This window comes from Postia placenta (genome assembly GCF_002117355.1).
Source record: "Postia placenta MAD-698-R-SB12 unplaced genomic scaffold POSPLAscaffold_7, whole genome shotgun sequence".
Lineage (NCBI taxonomy): Eukaryota > Fungi > Basidiomycota > Agaricomycetes > Polyporales > Adustoporiaceae > Rhodonia > Rhodonia placenta.
Window position 1 is genome coordinate 1,611,172 of NW_020169838.1, and position 16,136 is coordinate 1,627,307.

The window sequence follows — 16,136 nt, forward strand, 5'->3', positions numbered from 1 at the left end:
CCTCAAGCTGCCGGAATCCCGTAGCTGCTTCTTCGGGTTTTGTTGGTACGCGTACGACGACGCGTTGGGGGCGCGTACATCACGAGCACGTGATCGTGCATCGATCTGTGACTCCGAACGCGGTAAAGATGTCTGGCCCTTTCCAAATTCCCATCCAACTCCTGCCTGAACTCTGGAGAGCTTGGGAGCGTTCTGAGACATCACCTCGGAGATAAAGATACGCCTCCCTTTCCCACAGGCGCGAGAGACAGACGAAAAGGAGCAGGATACGCTCCAGGTAGGATGCACGATTGCATGAACAATTCCATAACTCAAGCATCGCTTATGCATCATAGCAGACGTACCAAACGTGGTAGATTACATTTTGGAATTAAGAAGTGAGTGTCGGGCTCGCTGTGCTTCTCCGCGCTTCTCGTACACGCGCCACCCCGAGTTGTCGGAGGATCTCACTCAGGTCCGTCCACAGACACCCCGGGCGTTCACAGCTTCACAGCTAGCGCGGGAAGCAGCGTCTCGCTCTTCTTGAAAAACGGGCCTGTGTCTACTCACAGCCCACATCTCCTTCACAATGTCCTCTGCCGACATTCAGAAGGTCTCCATCCTGGGGAAGGAGTCCATCCATTGCGGATTCCACCTCATTCCCTACATCGTCAACACGGTCTTGACTGCGCTGCCGTCGTCGACATATGTCATCGTGACCGACATAAACATCGCCAGCTTGCATCTCGTCGCCTTCCAAACTGCCTTCAAGAAGCACACACTGTCATCTAAAGCGCGCTTCCTGAATTATGTTGTCCCGCCTGGCGAGACGAGCAAGAGCCGTGAGGGGAAGGCCGAGATTGAGGACTATCTATTGCTTAACGCGAGCACGCGAGACACCGTCATCCTCGCACTCGGCGGCGGGGTGATCGGTGACCTGGTCGGTTTTGTCGCTGCTACATTGTGAGTGTTCGCTACGCGCCTCGCTACTCATAGGATCTGACATCACGCGCAGCATGCGAGGTGTTCGCTTTGTGCAGATCCCAACAACGCTATTGGCAATGGTCGACTCGAGCGTGGGTGGCAAGACAGCAATCGACACGCCCCACGGCAAGAATCTGATTGGCGCGTTCTGGCAACCGGAGTACATCTTCATAGACGCCGCGTTCCTCGAGACGCTCCCTGCGCGCGAGTTCTCGAATGGCATGGCGGAGGTCGTGAAGGTGTGTGAATCCGTGGTATGGACGTGACAGTGTACGGACGAGTCTATCGCAGACCGCGGCCATCTGGAACGAAGACGAGTTTTCCGCGCTCGAGTCCCGCTCGGCGGAGCTGTTCGCAGCTATCCAGACGCCGTCCAAGGACAACTCCGGCCGTATGGTTGCAACGCGGTCTGCGGCACAGCAGCTTTTGCTTTCCGTGATCGTCGGTTCTATCTCCGTGAAGGCCCACATCGTTACCGTCGATGAACGCGAGACCGGGCTGCGCAATCTCGTCAATTTCGGCCACACCATTGGGCATGCCATCGAGGCCGTGCTCACGCCATCCATGCTGCATGGGGAATGCGTCAGCGTGGGCATGATCCTCGAGGCTGAGGTTGCGAGGAGCCTTGGTGTGCTCGGTCAAGTCGCCGTGGGACGCCTCACGCGCTGCCTCAAGGCGTACAACCTGCCGGTGTCGCTGTCGGACTCTAGGATCGTGCGGCTGCCCGCGGCACGGGGCCTTGGTGTCGAGAGGCTGCTCGACATCATGAAGATCGACAAGAAAAACAGCGGCGCGCAGAAGAAGATCGTGATCTTGTCGCGGATTGGAGCGACATACGAACAGAAGGCGACGGTCGTCGCGGATAGCGTGATCGCGAAAACGCTGTCAGAGGCTGTGGTGGTCGTGCCTGGCGTGCCGAGCAAGAGCCCGGTGCGGATGGCGACCCCGGGCTCGAAGAGTATCTCGAATCGAGCTCTCCTACTCGCGGCCTTGGGCAAGGGGACGTGTCGCTTGAAGAACCTCTTGCACTCAGATGACACACAAGTCATGATGAACGCCCTTCAGGAGCTGAAGGTCGGTTCTCTGTCTCGATCATACAAACTTTACATGTTTCTGATCCAAGTATAGGGGGCGCGCTTCTCCTGGGAAGACGGTGGAGAGACCCTTGTTGTTCACGGTGGAGAGGGGTCTCTTTCTGTCCCACCTGCTGGCAAGGAGGTCTACCTCGGAAACGCAGGCACGGCTGCGCGCTTCCTTACTACGGTCTGTACCCTGGTCCAGAGCGCTACTCCTGGGGAGCGAACCGTCATCACTGGCAATGCGCGCATGAAGCAGCGCCCAATCGGCCCCCTTGTTGACGCGCTACGCACCAATGGTAGCGACATCGAATACAAGGAGTCTCAGGGATGCCTGCCGCTGTCCGTCGCGCCCGCCGGCCTGAAGGGCGCGCGGATCCAGCTCGCGGCGAGCGTCTCGAGCCAATACGTGTCGTCGATCCTTCTGTGCGCGCCGTACGCGCGGGAGCCGGTGACGCTCGAGCTAACAGGAGGCCAGGTGATCTCGCAGCCTTACATCGACATGACGATTGCGATCATGAAGACGTTTGGGATCGACGTCGTGAGGGAGGTGGACCAGGCTACTGGGGCACCGCTCGATGTGTACCACATTCCTGCGGGCGTGTACACGAACCCACCGCTGTACAACATTGAAAGCGACGCGAGTAGCGCAACCTACCCGCTTGCCGTCGCGGCAATCACGGGCACAACATGCACGATCATGAACATCGGCTCGTCGTCTCTGCAGGGTGATGCGCGCTTCGCGAAGGAGGTCCTTGAGCCCATGGGCTGCAAGGTGGTGCAGACGGAGACAGAGACCACGGTGACTGGTCCCCCTATTGGCCAGTTGAAGGCTCTGGGCACTGTGGACATGGAACCCATGACGGATGCGTTCCTGACGGCGTCCGTCCTTGCAGCGGTCGCAACCGGTGCGCCATCGAAGGGTCGCGAGCTCGCTGATGGCTCGCGACTAACCACTACGAGGATCATCGGGATTGCGAACCAACGGGTGAAGGAATGCAATCGTATCCAGGCCATGATCGATCAGCTAGGTGAGTCGTGCAGCCCCCTGTCCAACGTCGCCCATCTCATTGTCTTTCACAGCCAAGTTTGGCGTGGAAACCAAAGAACTGGAGGACGGTCTTGAGGTCTACGGCAAGCCGATCTCGGAGCTCAAGGAAGGTGCCAGTATACACTGCTACGATGATCATCGAGTGGCTATGGCTTTTAGCGTGTTGGCGTCTGCCGTGCGGGGTACGATTATTGAAGAGAAACGCTGTGTGGAGAAGACCTGGCCTAACTGGTGGGACGATCTCGAGAACAAGGTGCGTCGGTACCTGTATCTTAATAAGGACAGCTTCTCAAGGAATTCGTAGATCGGTCTTGGAGTAGAGGGTGTGGAGCTCCCTGTCCATGTGTCCAGCACGTCTACAAGCAGGCCAGTCGATGCAGATGTGTCGGCATCTGTCGTCATCATCGGCATGCGTGGCTCTGGCAAGACTTTCATCGGGCAACTTGCGGCGTCCATCCTGGACTGGCAGTTCCTTGATGCAGATGCAGTCTTTGAAGAGAAGCACCAGACGGGTGTCCGTGACTTCGTACATCAGCACGGCTGGCCGACTTTCCGCGACGCTGAAACTGTGGTCTTGCAAGAACTCCTCGCGGAGAAGCCGACGGGCCATATAATAAGTCTCGGCGGTGGGATCGTGGAAACGCCTGCAGCGCGCAGTCTGCTCCAGACGTATGCGGAGCGAGGTCCAGTCGTGCACATCAAGCGGGACATCGACGAGATTGTGAGCTATCTGGGCGAGGAGACAGCGCGGCCTGCGTATGGAGAACCTATCCTGGACGTCTTCAAGCGTCGCCAGCCGTGGTTCGCCGAGTGCTGCAGTTACGTCTTCGTCAACAATACTGGCGGACTGGAATCGGCAGAAGAGTCCGTTGCAGGGGGCACAGCCGTCCCTCTCCAGTCAACCACGCATCCCTCCTCGACGAGTCTCCGCAATGAGACTGAACGCTTTTTCAATCATGTCACTGGATCAAAGCCGAATCTTGCTCTGACGGCGATGGATGACAAGAGGACGTACTTCTTGTCACTGACGTATCCAGACGTCAAACAAGCCCTGTCTCATATTGAGGATCTCACCACTGGCGTCGACGCTATCGAGCTGCGTGTCGATTTACTTCGGTCGTACGATGACCATGTCAAACTGGAGCCATACATTCCCTCTGTCGAGTATGTCACTGATCAGATCACTTCGTTGAGGCGGAGAACCACCCTTCCCATCGTCTTCACCGTGCGCACTGTGTCCCAGGGCGGACGGTTCCCTGACGATGCAGAGAAGGAAGCTTTCGAATTATTCCATACTGCGCTTCGTCTGGCGGTGGAGTACATTGACGTCGAGATCTCTTGGACAGAGGGGCAAATCAAAAACCTTGCTGCGCACAAGGGCCACTCCCAGATCATAGCGTCCTGGCACGACTGGAGCGGAAAAATGCAATGGGACGGGAAAGGAGTGGAAGCCAAGTACCGTCTCGCCGCGAGCATGGGAGATATTGTGAAGATTGTGGGCAAGGCCAATGATCTCAACGATAACCTTGCACTGCACCGCTTCGCCCAGCGCATGCGCTTACTGCCAGATTCGAAGCCCATGATTGGCATCAACATGGGCATCGAGGGCCAGCTGTCTCGCATCTTGAACTCAACGCTCAGTCCTGTCTCCCACCCGCTTCTCCCCACAAAAGCTGCTCCTGGTCAACTGTCTTTCGCTCAGATCCAGTCTGCGCTCCATTTGATTGGTCAAAGCCCTTCTCAGCGCTTCTACCTTTTCGGTAACCCCATTGCGCATTCTATGTCGCCCACCCTCCACAACACTGCGTTCGAGATCCTCGGGTTGCCTCACACTTACGACCTACTGCAAACAGACAGCGTCGGGGAGGAAATCAGAGCTGCTCTAGCGTCTCCCGAGTTTGGCGGTGCTTCCGTGACGATCCCTTTCAAACTTGATATCATTCCGTTACTTGATTTGTTGTCGCCCGAGGCTGAAGCCATAGGCGCTGTCAACACGATCGTGCCGCGGAGAGGGACAGATGGGTCATTGATGCTATACGGCGACAACACCGACTGGCTTGGCATCATGCAGTGTATCCGCTCTGCTTGGCCCAATGCAGCGCTGAAACCGGACACAGCGCTCGTGATCGGTGCTGGAGGAACATCTCGCGCAGCAATTTATGCCCTCGGCAGATTGGGAGTCAATGCTGTATACATCTACAATCGGACAAGAAGCAGCGTGCAGGCTTTGGTCGAAGCTTTCCCTGGCGTCAAGGTAGAGGCCATTGACACCCTAGGTCGCTGGCCACAGGGCGGTCGGTCACCATCGATTGTGATATCGACCGTCCCCGCTTCGGCGACCACCGCGGATCTAAAAGTCAAGAATGCGCTATACCTTCCGAGCTCCATTTTTGCGGCTGGATCGGAAGGTGTTGTGGTCGATATGGCGTACAAGCCGGCAGAGACGCCTCTTCTTGTACTAGCTTCTAAAGTGGCCAAAAATTGGAAGCGTGTAAGGGGCGTCGAGGTTCTGCTGGAGCAAGGCTACAGGCAGTTCAACCTATGGACTGGTCGGCAGTGCCCCAAGCGTGTTTCGGAGCGCGTCTGGACCCGTTATGTGGAAACTGCGTAGATGCTCTCGTATATCTTGACATTGTTAACCAAGTTAAAGCTCCGTCAAATGTATAGAATTTCGAAGTGGTCATAAATCTGACACGTCTCATTTCTCCGTTGCAAAATCCATGAACTCAGTACGTACAGCTGCGAAATTGACGATTCTGCCGATCTCTCACGCAAAGCGAACTTCCATGCATCTCTAGGGTAGGTTCCTTTATTGAAGAAAATGTGCCGGGCACCGGTGACGATAAAGTCACAGGCAGGCCCCTCGCCGCCATATTATCAGGCGAGGAAGAATTAATTGCATTTCTACCTAGTTAACACGTGTGGGTGAGCTGCTGAGGCGACGCCGAACGGCTACTTGACAGGTTGTCAAGTGTGTGCGAGGTGCTCCTAAAGGATGCCCCACATATGCGTGTTCCTGCAGGTTTGACTGTGTCTCACCGTCTGACATATTTGACTTTGATGGAGTCGCTGACTTTGGACGTGCAACACCGGGAAGTAGATTTGTTATGCAGGACTCCACTCTACGACTAGTGACTTTGCAGAAAGACCTTCACGAGTACATGGTTTAGATCGAGCCTTGCTTGATCAATCAGAAACCGGAGTTTGGCATTCTCCTAACGGAAAGTATGCTTGAGTCCTTTGGCGTTACAGATGACAATGTCGTCGCTGCGTACCGGAGATAGATCTCACTGCGGACTGTGCGCGGACACCTTCTGTTACACTACTATGGCGATCTGGACTGGTCTTGACGCCCTGCGTAACAACAATATTCCATGATCGACCTTCTCTGCTGCGGCCGGTGGTGATTGTGGAGTACCACAGCAGTCCTCACTTGGTGAATTTTGCAACTCACCTCAAAGATAATCAAACCACACATTATCGTGCGTCACAGATATATCTGCATCTCCTACTTAGTTCTGTACTTCGAGACATACTTATGACAAATTCTTAGTCCAGGTTCGGCTGTTCTAGCTAGGAACGGAGCATAGTGCTGCGTATCGCGTACTGTCCCGCATAGGCCCTTGATGAGTACGTATCATCGAAATGCACCCCTGACTCCGAAAGGTCATCGGCCTCCGCGTGTGTTGTATGATATACCACGTTGCAGGCGACACAAAATCTTACACGACGTGACTTAGCAGATGGTCGATGCTGAGCGGCGATTTTAAGGCGCAAGACCGTGCATTCTCCTGATACGTTCGGGGCAATGCTTTGCAGCCGCGGCCACGGTAGCAAATATGCTTTCATGGAGCAGCGCTCTTTCGATGGTTATCATACGAGTAGTTGAGACTTCAGCCGAGTCGGTCACTACGCTTCTCCATCAGGCAAGTCCTGCTTACACCACGATGTCGAGACAATGAACGGAACATATGCTAAATGGGATCTGAATTAGATCCTACTAACGTTCACAGCCTCTGCAAACAACAGCCGCTTTTATACGCTCATGAATCGTTCAATCCGGAGCATAGACTTTCGACCTCGCTGAAAATATTACCATTCACACCATGTCCGACGCTACTCAATCCTCCACTGCTCATCCCACTTCTTCATCGCAGTCCACTCGCCCAGATGGACCCACAGGACAGGGTTCTGAGGATGGTGCTTCTTTTCCACATTGACCTACTATTGCTTTGTCTACTCGCTACATGCACTCTTCTCGCTGTACCAAGGATGCTAGTTCATTTAGCCCACAAGTCGGAATGGTCCGATGGCATATTCTTTCGGAGATACGCCGGTGATCCTGCGCGACAGCAGGAATCCTCCGCACGGAATCGTCCAAGCATATTCTCCGATAGGTCGAGGTGGAACCATACCACAAGCCAGGACACATCGCAGGCGGAATCAATCGAAGCTCATCCAATGAGGAACTATTCGAGGCAAACCTTGCTTATACCCGCCCAGCACCCACCTAAGCATGCACCGACGCTATCGACTATGTTCCCGGCTGTCAGCCGGCTGCTGTCGTTCACAGTCAGACCTGGATACACTGTCGGCAAGCTTGTGCTCATACTCGCCTATCTGGGTCTCATGCTTTATGGCGGCCTTTACGGCTCGAATCCGTTCACGAATCCAGCAAGAGCGGGTCTCGTCGCGACGAGTCAGATCCCCCTTGTGATTATGATGGCGACGAAGAACAACATTATAACTTATTTGCTCGGACTGGGATACGAGAAGGCGAGTGCACTCACGCATTGTATCGTGAGTAACAACTGATACGTGTCTTCAGCTCAACTGGATTCATCGATTTGTCGGAAGATTCATTATCCTCGCCGTGAACTGCCACGCCCTGGGATTCAGTACGCTCACATCCCACTTTTTGACGATGGTTAACGCATTGTTTCGTTTAGTGTACGAATGAACTTCAACAGGGACGTGGAACGAGGCCACGACGCTTCCGCCGATAAGATTCGGTTTGCTCGCTCTCACTTGTATGGATATATTATTTCTCCTCTCTATCAGCACCCTACGCCAGATCTGCTACCCGGTTTTCTATGCTTCGCATGTTGTCGCAGCGATAGTCATGCTGGCTGCGGTACGTATGCCTCTACTGCTAGTTTATATAGTCTCTGATACTCGGTGGGTTCTCAAGGTATACAAGCATGTACCAGAGAACTACGGCTGGCAACATGCCGTCACGGGCATGGCGCTCTACGCGGTGGACCGATGCTGGCGGATCCTACAGACCCGCGTAGCGATGGCTCATCTGCAGCTCATGCCCGAGCTACGCGCGGTTCGTCTTAGCATCCCAAGAATCAATGGCGGTTGGCGCGCTGGACAACATGTCCGTATCAAGGTTCCTTCAACAGGCATGGGCCTGATTGGCTGGGCGGAACCACACCCCTTCACCATCGCGAGCGTGAGCAAGGTAGGTGAATGTGCCGCGCTGATCTTAGCGCGACTTGTAGGATATAAACGGACTCATCGTAAGCTCAGGATCCTGAAGGAGACGGCCTGGTCTTGATGTGCAAGAAGGCGGGCGACTGGACGAACAAGTTGTACGGTCTTGCTCAGCACACGTCGGATGGCAAGGTAACACAAGGGCGGAGAGTCCGAGTTATTGTAGATGGGCCTTACGGTGGGGTTTTCAGGTCATTTTACCTCTATGGATAATTGAGATGCGCCTGTGCACAGGGGGACCGGGTCATGCGATGGTGACTAGTTATTCTGCCGCAATGTTGGTCGCTGGTGGCAGCGGAGTCACGTACGTGCTATTTACCGTTAGCGAGTTGCTGCGGAAGGCAACAGAAGGCGCATGTGGCGTCAAGTTCATCGAACTTGTCTGGAGCGTTCAGGACCCAGGTAAGCACTGGCCCACGCTCGATCTCGAGCATGCACTGACTATATACTATGGGTCATAGCCTCTCTCGGTCCTCTTCTACCGCTCTTCACGACGCTGCTGGCTCGCGCTGAGTTGCTGTGTGTGTATCTCAACATATCAGTCTCGTACACTCGTGCAACACAATCCGACGATGCACTCGAGCCATTCAGGACACTCCCCTTCGGCCGTTCACTTTCTGCGCCCACATCTAGGGAATATTCTCGAAAGCGTGGTCAACCGTACACTTGAACAGCCCGACGACAAGAACTCCAACAAGCTCAATGGAGTCATGGTCGGCGTATGCGGTCCTCTCGCCCTTGGAGAAGAAGTCGCGAACACGGTGAGGGCTTTCCCGAGAGACAAGTTCAAGTCTGTTGGCGGTATAGAAGTTCACGGAAAGTAAGTGTACCATCATGATATTGGAGCTGAGTTGACGGTCGTCCCTAGGAGCTTTGGATGGTGAAGGGGAGTATGCCCAGTTTGGTGTCCAGGAGGTTAGGACTAGTCAAGTTGGAGCTCGGTTGACAGCGGAAACGGACGATATTCTCAGCTAACCTATACGCTCGTGAAAGGCCACGCTCTTTGTTTCTTGTTACCCGCACAGACGATTCGTTGGATATGATAGATGCTAGGACATCTCGTTCAAACCATTTGACGTCCCCTCGGAGCGATACATAGAAGTATCATGCCAGATTTGCTGCGATCGCGTACTGAATTTACAATGGCGCCCACCTCCGTTGTCGAATGATTTATTTGCCATAAGTATACATGTTCATCAGGTCGCATCCAGATTTCCATTTGAACTCCCGATAGGACCACGGTACCGATGCTGTTCACGGAACCGAAGAGAATTCAGTATTTGCGCAGTCTGAGGAAGACCTTGCTTGTTCATCAATCTGAGATGACTCAAATTTTAGCTTCTGGTGGCCTGATCGCTGTCAGATTTCATTACACAACTTGTTCTATAGACACTGGCAGTAGTGGCCCCTGCGTGAATTTACAATGCGCCTTTCAAGGCTGCAAGGCTGGATGCGCTGAGCACTCCCTCCATCTTTCGGTTCGATGTATCAGGCGTATTTTCGACAATCGGAGATAGCAACGTACGCACAGCGCCGCGTGTCTCCGCCAAGGTTTGTGTCACAAGGGTTTTTCTTCTCGACTATCATCGAAGCTGTCATAGTTTGTCCTATGGACATAGCGACGGCCCCGTTTAGGGTAAAACTTCACGGACTCAAATCTGACATCTTCAGATCAGCCGCCGGTTGACATTTTCCAGCGCGACACGACATCGAGTTGTTGGTTGTGCAATGAGAACCTCCAAATCGAATGCTCTTTACGCCTTCGGATAACAGTTACCCATATGCTGCATCCTAAGTGAGTGATCAGTGTGACTAGTACGGCAACAAATTCCCAGAGGAGATTCTCCTTTGTTTCGTGCGCAGTCGCCCAGATATCAGTCCTGGACACAGCAGTGATGGTATCGGTGTCTGCTTGCACTGATCACCTCCTCTTACAGACTAGTCCCAACGGACTTCTAGACTCAGGTCTAGCTGCCTTGAGGCTCGGGCTTCTTATAGTGGATCATCCCTGCTTTGTGGCGGGGACCCTGCTGCAAGCGGACCGTTCACAAAGTACTTAGTACTGCACGACAAGCGCGCGGGGGAATCTGGCGGTGTCGTGAGGTGTCAAGGATGCACATGGCATTGCGAATATGGCATTCACATCAAGCGTCGGTGTCCGCCTCATCTGGCCATTCGCGCTCGTGCAGCGTCGCTATCTCATCCCCGTTGAACGGACTCGATCAACCGCCGGATCAATGCATGTGTAGCACTGATAACAGTGGAAGAATACACATGAAGGTGCATCGCTCTCACGCGGCTACCCGAGGTCGTGACGCGCCTTCAGCTCAGTGTCGTCAGCGGAAACACCCACTCTCATCTCATCCATAATCTTCAAATGAGTAACGGCCGTGCGTCGCGAACTGACTAAGCAAGACCGGTTAGAATAGGCCTTACTAAGCCCTTTTTACTCGGGGCAGTACAAATCATAGACTTTATGGATAACCATGTTGCTACCCGATCATGACTGCGGAACAACGCGATGTGAGGGCGCTCATTGTCGCCCATCGGGAAATTTGCCTGGCAATCGAGTATGTCAGTGGTCCATTATTCATGTTGCGACTGTTCTGATTTATGTCATGCAGAATGGACGAACATGTAACATGGTGAAACGCATTATTGTTTCTCGATTTCCGTGTTTGGGACATCCTATGTACCGCAGTGAACGTAGCCGGGTGTGGGATGCGCCGCGAATCTACATGGCGATCTTGCCGCGTTGGACTTGGCTCCCGAACCGATACTTAGCGGTATGCGTACCGCCGTATACATGCGCGGGCCAGCACGCGAGTTTCACGGATCTTGCGCCATTACCTCTGTCCACGGGCTGGGAACGAATCTGGAATCCAGCATTCTTGACTTGACGTGTTGGCTTATCGGCGCTGTACTCCTGAAAAGACAATATACTGCCCACGCACAGGTTTGTTCGAAGCTGGTCCATGCTGCAGAACGCGCGACGATAGCGTGCAACTCTAACGATCTAGTTGTTTCCACAGATCGAAGCCTCACACCCTGCACCATCAAATGTGTCCCGTCCTGCAACTCCGTGCGTCGGGTTGGCGTTTTATTAGCGCAACGAGCGTCCCATATAGGAAATTGATTTTCTGCGGTCCCGTCGATTGGTTACGACGGATGGCGATCCACACTGGGATGGGGCGACCGTTTATAGGGCCATGCACCCTTCACAACAGTTCGTTAGATACCCCGGCCTGCAGCTACGTCGCCTCCCACCATGGCAAGCACCTCCGCATCCCCTCGTCCCAGCAGTTCGTCTCCTCCTGCACCTCCTGGAGCGAATCTTACAGTGCAACTTCTTTTCCATGTTGACATACTCTTGCTGTCTTTCCTTGGGCTCTGCTTCCTCATCGCCGTACCGCGGATGTTGGCACGTCTAACCCACATGTCGGAATGGACGGACGTGCTCTATTTGCGCAGCTACAGGGATGGCTCCTCGGGACGGCGTGGATCTTCCGAGGATACTCTTCGCCGTCCTCGCATCGATAAGACGAACTCTGAGCTGACCGTCAATAAGCGCGAATCTCAGGCGGAGGTCATCGAGGTGCAGCCCATGGGCAGCTCGAGGCAGACGCTATCGCTGCCAGTCCAGACGCCACCAAAGCATGTGCCGACGTTGTCGACCATTTTCCCAGGCATCAGCTGGCTGTTGTCTATGAGCGTCAGGCTTGGCTATACGGTGGGCAAGCTGTTGCTGATGCTCGCATATTTGGGTGTCATGCTTTACGCCGGGATCTATAAATCGAACCCCTTCACGAACCCCACGAGAGCTGGCCTTGTCGCAACGAGTCAGATACCTCTGGTTTTCGTTGTTGCCACGAAGAACAATGTCGTCAGCGCCTTGACTGGTTATGGGTACGAGAAGGTAAGTACCCCAAGGGCCGCAGTTGGCGACAATCGCTCATTTTTGGCATACCCCAGCTGAACTGGATCCATCGCTTCGTCGGACGATTCATCGTACTTGCGGTGAATGTCCACGCGCTTAGCTTCAGTATGTCATATACTGCAGCAATTCCTCATAGGCTGACGCATGATTCAACCTTGTTTTAGTGTACGAATTCGCTACTGCAGGAACTTGGAAAGAGGACACGCAGCACCCGCTCATACGATGGGGTTTGCTGGCCCTCGTGTGCATGGACCTGCTCTTCCTCTTCTCGATCAGCGTGTTCCGTCAGATGTTCTACAATGTGTTTTATATTACGCACGTCATCTCCGCGGTGGTCATGCTCGCAGCCGTGAGCGTCTCTTTTCGGCGCTGTCAGTATATTCGAAATTCTGACATGAGTATGCTTATGTAGGTATGGAAGCACGCTCCAGCGAATATCGGCTGGCCATATGCAGCGGCTGCTGTCGCCGTCTACGGCCTGGACAGGGGATTGAGGATCGTGCGGACACGCGTTGCGGTAGCGCACCTGCAGCCTATTTCCGAGATGCGGATGGTCCGCCTGAGCATTCCGAAGATCGGTGCCGGGTGGCGTGCGGGCGACCATGTCCGTATCAAGGTGTTATCGACGGGGATGGGGCCGTTTGGCTGGGCAGAATCGCATCCGTTCACCATTGCGAGCACGAGCAAGGTATGCGTGATATCGTTTTGTTAACAGGTTACTTTCCCCCTTACTTATCATACGTCTCCAGGACTCTGAGGGCGACGGCCTGGTTCTCCTGTGCAAGCAGGCGGGCGACTGGACGGCGAAACTGTACGATCTCGCCCAGAGTGATTCAGACGGCAAACCTACCGCGGGTCGGAGAGTCCACGTCCTTGTGGACGGTCCTTACGGCAAGGCCTCGTGCTCAGCATACTCTTGCATACTGACGGCTCACCGAACCTCGTGAATGCAGGTGGCCCAGGACTCGCGATGATTAACGGTTTCTCGGCAGCTATGATTGTCGCCGGAGGAAGCGGGATCTCGTACGGCCTAGGGACTGTCGGCGAGCTGCTGCAGAAGACAGCAGACGGCCACAGCGCGGTGAGATTTATTGAGCTCGCCTGGAGCATCCAGGACCCAGGTCAGTGCTCCGAACCACACATCCTGACCGTCCTGACGATGCCGTTCTGCATCTGCAGCATCCCTCGGGCCCTTCCTGCCCGTCCTCACCGCCTTCCTCGTGCGTGCCGAGTCGCTGGGGGTAACCTTGCGCGTCTCCGTCTCCTATACCCGCGCGCCACGATCCGACGCCGCCTTCTTCGCCCTGAAGGCGCTTCCGGAGGGCCTTACACTCTTGCCCGGGCGCCCCGGAATCGCCGGAATCCTCGAGGGGCTCGTCAATCGCACGCTAGACCTGCACGACTCCAAGGCCGACAAGGGACTCACGGGCGTGCTGGTCGGGGTGTGTGGTCCTGTCGCGCTGGGCGAGAGTGTCTCGAGGACGGTTCGGACGATCCCACGGGACAAGTTCAAGGCTGTTGGCGGCATTGAAATTCACGAGGAGTCCGTATATGGTTATTTGTCCTGGAGACAGCGCGCTGATGGTTTGTTGCAGGAGCTTCGGATGGTAGACAGGTTCATAGATTGCCGTGGGGGTGAGTGAGCACGGCGTCATGATTCCCAGGCGGTGTTTTGTGCGACAGGACGCGACGACAGGCTGGTGGCTCTGATGGACTGTATTCTTAGATGGCGCATGAGGAGACTTATATATCCCGATAGAGCGAAGATCGTTAGATTTCGGACAATGTACTAGAATGTCCACACGGGCGGTAGAAGCTCGGCGCGGACGAGAACCGGCCGCGAAATTCGTTCTGATTTGTCTCACATGCACAAATGTATAATGTTCAATGTGTGGGCTGGCGGTCACCATCTAATATGACTATCTCTGGGCGGGACGATTTGCCACGGGGGAGTGGTTTTATAGGTCTCTTTGGAGAGGATTCGTCGTCCATTGAGGCGTCAGCGTCAGAGTCGGAATTAGAGTTAGAGTTAGACGTGGAGTCGGAGCTCTCTGTCTCCGAGTCTGAATCGGAAGAATCGGTGTCTGAGTGGTCTGATGAAGACTGCCTCGTCGCGTCTGCGTCATCCTCGCGCAGGTCCGCGTCATACGGAGTGGTGCTTGGTGCAGGCGCGCGCTGCTCGAACACACCGAGCCCAAGGTTCTGCGCAGTAGGACTGTGAGATTCTGTCTTCAAAAATGGGAAGGGTATATATCCAACCATTTCTATGATCCGCTCGACATCGGCGGTGTTCTCGATGTCGACGCTGGACGGGTCCTCTTGTGCGCGGCGAAGCAGGTCGGCGTTCGACGCGGCGAGCTGTGGAAGGAACGCTTGTACGCGAGAGAGCACTGCGGAACGGTATTAGACATGATCGCGATCCATTCGCATGAGAGAGAGATGGAAAAGCCACGTACAGTCCGTGGACGGCTCGGCGGGCAAGCTACCGTCGTCTCTGCGGGGAAGCACGGGCAGCGTCGGGGTGTCTCCTGGTAAAGGTTGAGACGGGCTGTTCAATCTCCTGAATATATCGCCTAGCGGCCACTTGATGAGAGCTGCAGCATGAATGAACATAGGAAAAAGTATGCGAACTCATGCGTTGTTGGCGTTGATCATCGTCCTCCACTTCGAGCACTTCGACTGAGCGTGGCTTGCCTGTTGATGCGTCGTTGGGTGCCATCTTCTGTCTCAATGTTTCCGAGCAATTTGCATGTAGCCTAAACGCAAGTGCAGTGACAAGTCGTTTAATGGTGTGAGGCGGAGCCGATCTCGGTCCGATTCAAATCTGGATCAAATTTGCAGATCTAACTCACACGTGACCACACATCGGCGCCTACTCTAACTTTTATAACGCTCTAGAGTCTTGCACCACGAATAAATCCTCCTGTCATGTTCGGACGTCTGCACTTCTTATATTAGGACACGTTTTTATTCCGTGCACTAGAAGACCACAATTGGTCTTCAGATTCGTGGGTGATGTTCTTGCGTTATACCTCGACGCTCCGAAATGCCATTCATGTCTCTATCCTGAAGCCTGAGGCCCGAGGGTGCATGCCACAACAAGTGCCATCGCCCGACAATTGATTCCACAGATGTGGTTCCGCTACTATGTCTGGTGCGTCAGAGGCTGGGCTTGAACAGCCCGACAACGCTTCGGCTTGACGCGTCATACGTGAAATGTTCTGGCTTGATTTAGACCCGACTTGAATCTATTTTGATTAACAGATAAACTGCAACCTCGGCGCACTCCATCAACGTATGTCCAGAGTCCAACACGTCTCAAGTTCAGCGTCTTGGCTGAGCAAATAGCGACCCGCATGGGCTCGCAGTGCTATCTGGTCAAACACATAGCTGTAAGCTCCCATCAAGAAACTTGGATAACTTCGCGCGCGGGTGCGGCTACGCTTAAGAAGAGCCACGATGTGCTACTGCTTGCGGTGTTTGGCGGATTGGAGGATCGTCCAACCTGCAGCGAGTGCTCTCGAGACCTGACAGCTCAATCAGCACCGGACCGTCGCTCCTTACGCAACAGTTCTCTTTCTCCGACTACAGCCACTCGGAAAATCCGCTC

The 16,136-nt window shown here is 54.4% G+C and overlaps 3 protein-coding genes across 3 annotated transcripts; 2 read left to right on the forward strand and 1 right to left on the reverse strand.

The window, feature by feature from the left end:
- Positions 1 to 568: 568 nt before the first annotated feature.
- On the forward strand, positions 569 to 10,649 carry POSPLADRAFT_1142536 (hypothetical protein; the record flags this gene model as incomplete). The annotated part of the gene is made up of 7 exons (XM_024485444.1): positions 569 to 942; positions 995 to 1,202; positions 1,255 to 2,037; positions 2,092 to 3,070; positions 3,123 to 3,343; positions 3,395 to 5,657; positions 10,555 to 10,649. 7 exons carry the CDS (start codon positions 569 to 571, stop codon positions 10,647 to 10,649), a joined length of 4,923 nt encoding a protein of 1,640 aa, XP_024339147.1.
- Positions 10,650 to 11,857: 1,208 nt separating this feature from the next.
- On the forward strand, positions 11,858 to 14,169 carry POSPLADRAFT_1143747 (hypothetical protein; the record flags this gene model as incomplete). Its single annotated transcript, XM_024485606.1, has 7 exons — positions 11,858 to 12,505; positions 12,562 to 12,631; positions 12,691 to 12,875; positions 12,939 to 13,214; positions 13,276 to 13,408; positions 13,480 to 13,647; positions 13,706 to 14,169. The coding sequence occupies 7 exons, from the start codon at positions 11,858 to 11,860 to the stop codon at positions 14,167 to 14,169; spliced, it is 1,944 nt and encodes a 647-aa protein (XP_024339148.1).
- Positions 14,170 to 14,381: 212 nt separating this feature from the next.
- On the reverse strand, positions 14,382 to 15,262 carry POSPLADRAFT_1066140 (hypothetical protein). Its single transcript, XM_024482044.1, has 4 exons — positions 15,158 to 15,262; positions 14,983 to 15,099; positions 14,786 to 14,916; positions 14,382 to 14,728 (listed from the first exon to the last, which is right to left on the reverse strand). Exons 1-4 carry the CDS (start codon positions 15,243 to 15,245, stop codon positions 14,411 to 14,413), a joined length of 654 nt encoding a protein of 217 aa, XP_024339149.1. The 5' UTR covers positions 15,246 to 15,262; the 3' UTR covers positions 14,382 to 14,410.
- Between the last annotated feature and the right edge of the window lie 874 nt (positions 15,263 to 16,136).

Bases quoted from the DNA above. Each gene is read 5' to 3' on its own strand.
- POSPLADRAFT_1066140 (XM_024482044.1), bottom strand. From the start codon at position 15,245: ATGGCACCCAACGACGCATCAACAGGCAAGCCACGCTCAGTCGAAGTG. The intron at 15,100-15,157 runs GTTCGCATACTT...AGTGGCCGCTAG, and splicing joins TCAACGCCAACAACGCATGA to GCGATATATTCAGGAGATTG. The intron at 14,917-14,982 runs GTACGTGGCTTT...ACCGTTCCGCAG, and splicing joins CGCCGAGCCGTCCACGGACT to TGCTCTCTCGCGTACAAGCG.